The sequence below is a fragment of the Liolophura sinensis genome, chromosome 8, assembly GCF_032854445.1.
Source record: "Liolophura sinensis isolate JHLJ2023 chromosome 8, CUHK_Ljap_v2, whole genome shotgun sequence".
NCBI lineage: Eukaryota > Metazoa > Mollusca > Polyplacophora > Chitonida > Chitonidae > Liolophura > Liolophura sinensis.
In genome coordinates, this window is record NC_088302.1 from 25,407,437 (window position 1) to 25,410,740 (window position 3,304).

General features: G+C 46.5%; 1 protein-coding gene across 1 annotated transcript; it reads left to right on the forward strand.

The window, feature by feature from the left end:
• Nucleotides 1-2,418: 2,418 nt before the first annotated feature.
• On the forward strand, nt 2,419-2,874 carry LOC135473353 (aspartic and glutamic acid-rich protein-like). Its single transcript, XM_064753203.1, has one exon. The coding sequence runs from the start codon at nt 2,419-2,421 to the stop codon at nt 2,872-2,874; it is 456 nt and encodes a 151-aa protein (XP_064609273.1).
• The last annotated feature ends 430 nt before the right edge of the window (nt 2,875-3,304 follow it).

The following is a 3,304-nucleotide window of genomic DNA, read 5'->3' on the forward strand; positions in this document are numbered from 1 at the left end:
AAACTCGTGTGCGTTTTGACCACTTATTACGTAAAAATAAAGGTATATGATAAATAGATTATCATAAAAATGCGTGTTCCGAGATGCTGTATCGGCTGTCGTTGTTTGAGGTCGACTTGTCGCATCAGCCTTACTCTTCGAGGTCGCCTGATACGACAGGCCGACCTCAGACAACTCTAGCTGATACAGCATCGAGGATCACACACTGTTATGATAATCTCTATATATAGACAGCACTACAGTAGCAATATGCAGGCAGCCCCATACAAATCAAACGTGCACTACTGATCCGTCCGAGATGCTTTCAGTAGGTACATGCAATTAGCGTAGAGCAGCGACAACAGTGGGATAGCTAGCAAATCGCCGCACGTAACCGACGAAATAAGTTTACCTCAGACATGGTTTTATTCTAACTGTTCATATAAATGCATAAATAGTAGCGATTGACACGCACCCCCCCCCCCCCTCAAGCACCATGGCTTGAGCAGAATTAGGTAAAAAATAAAATGCAGTGATATTAACTGACCTAGACTTACTCAAGTCCTTGACTAATGAAGCATATTTAAGCTGTTATGCCTCACGTTACATTTCCAGTGCACTGAAAACCAGAGTATGTAAAATTGATGCAGGAAAACATTTGGGAAGAAAAAAAAATTTGTAACATGCAACCGTAGCTTGATGCCTAAAATATACAAGAACAGAGAACTATTCAAACAATGCACAAATCAATTTTTAGAGGATGCAGATTTTGTGATATTGGCTTTCTTCCCTTTTATTCCGGCATCTGAACTGTCTGGATCACATAGTTTGTCGAGATCAGCCAAAGTCTGAGGCAGATCTTTGTTTCTAGTTTCCGGAAGTAGAAGGCAGATTGGCGCCACTAGAAAGCAGAATCCCCCGAACACAGCTGATGGCACCCAGGGTACTTCACGTGACTGTTAACACGAAAGACATTCTCACAGTTAGAGTGTAGATAAAAAATCAAATCTAACGCGTGTACCAACTGAAATGCATCAGAGAGCTGTGTGCAAACAGACTTCAAATTGTGCTTCTAAAGACATTTGAGAAAAAGTTATTTCTGTAAAACCACTCCTTTTGAGCCACCACAGGATTGTTCTAGTAAGTTTAATGAAGTTTATAATTTTACTTAAATTATGTCTAATGTGTGTTCTGAGAACTGTGGACACAAATACTTTCAGTTATGTTTTTAAGGACATTCAACAAAAACAATTTTTTCTAAGGTGCATTTTGAAACTATATTTTATTAAGGTTTTCCCCATTATTTCTAGCGTCTGAAAACCATTAAGCTTACTACAATAAACTTAAGGTAGTTCAAGAGAAAGTAACTATTTTTAAAATGTCCCGTATACACATAGGGTAAATTCATGATGAAATAGATGTGATGTCATATCACTTAGATATGGCCCGAAAAGGCCACAAAATGAGATTGCAATTTATAAGCTATCCATGGTGCAGCAGAAATCCTAAATAAGTAAATGAAAATAGTTTTGGTGACAGTTTTGCTTTGCTGTCTAAATGGCAGGCATTTATTCACGGCGTAAGTTAGTTTGAAACCACTGGTGCTGCATCAATACGTTAAGTAGTATAGGGAATAGGAGTTCTGGCACGCTCTCCATTTGGCAAATGGAGGCCCCCAGCCCCTATTCCCGGCGAGGTCCAGAAGTTCTAGTATACACACTATTGGTTCTGGTACACCCTCCATTTGGCAAATAGAGGCTCCCAGCCCCGATTCCCGGCGAGGTCCAGAAGTTATTTACACACTATAGGTTCTTGCCCACGCCCCCCTTGGGGCCCTCCCCAGAACAAAATAGAGGCCCCAGCCGAGAGTCTAATGACTATCGAAATTTCTTATTACTATAGCGCATTTTTTGCGATGGCTACCCCAGTTTCGGCTACCTTTTGTTGCCGTGGGTAGCACATGCACCCCCACATGCAGCACACATAGGGATACCCAGTATGCGCACTCCAGAACACAGCTGCATAGCAACAAGGGATACCCCGCATACACACAGTTGCAAGGGACACCCAGCATGTACACGCCAGAATACTATAGCGCATTTTTGCGATGGCTACCCCAGTTTCGGCTACCTTTTGTTGCCGTGGGTAGGGATACCCCGCATACACACAGTTGCAAGGGACACCCAGCATGCACACGCAAGAATACTATAGCACATTTTTTGCGGATGGTAGCCCCAGTTTCGGCTACCTTTTGTTGCTGTGGGTAGGGATACCCCACATACACAACCCACATGCACCCCCACATGCAGCACACATAGGATACCCAACATGCGCACCCCAGAACACAGCTGCATAGCAACAAGGGATACCCCGCATACACACAGTTGCAAGGGACACCCAGCATGCACACGCCAGAATACTATAGCGCATTTTTTGAGGATGGTAGCCTCAGTTTCGGCTACCCCACAACATGCACAGCAGCAAGCCAAGGATACATGGTATCTGGCAGAGCAAGCACGAGCCGAAGCCAAGCACGCCAAGGAAGACGCAGAGCAAGCACGAGCAGAAGCCAAGCACGCCAAGGAAGACGCAGAACAAGCACGAGCCAAAGCCAAGCACGCCAAGGACGCCGCCGAGCAAGTACGAGCCGAAGCCAAACACGCCAAGGACGCCGCCGAGCAAACACACAACCTTGTTGTAGAGCCCCATAGCCTTGCCATTTGCCAGGGGGAAAGTGCAGCAGTTCGAGACCCTGCGGAAGCACAATCGGCCCGTCTAGTCTTGTGGGCACAACAGGAAGAGAAGAACCGACCAATTCTGCCGAAGGCGGTTCCGCAAGCGGCACATCTACAACGTAGTTGCAAAACAGTTGCAAAGCAACGCAGGAAGAAGTAGTTGCAGCAACAAGAGGACCCCACGACCATTTTCGGGTTGTCCCAAATTTCCAATTAGACAGATGGTAGCCCAAGACATATCGAGCAACCCAAGCAATACCCAACAAAGTAGAGCTACAATACAAGCAACATGGCAGTACCGTCGCTCGGATCGAGTTCAACACCCGCAAAAAGGCCCTGGCCAAGTGGCAAGAGCTATACCCAGAAATCGAACCGGCTGGCCTCTTCGTGGCCAAGGTGGATGTCTCCGAGATCCCCATGGACGAGCTACTGGCCTCTTTGCCTGCCTTTGAACGCCAGCTGTTGGCCCACGGCTACGGCCTCTACTCCATCGACTACACGAGAGACTTCTCGGGAGTCCTCGACCGAGAGACGCTTGTAGAGCACCTCTGTGCATTCGAAGGGTTCCGCGAGCAAGGCGATCTCGCTGC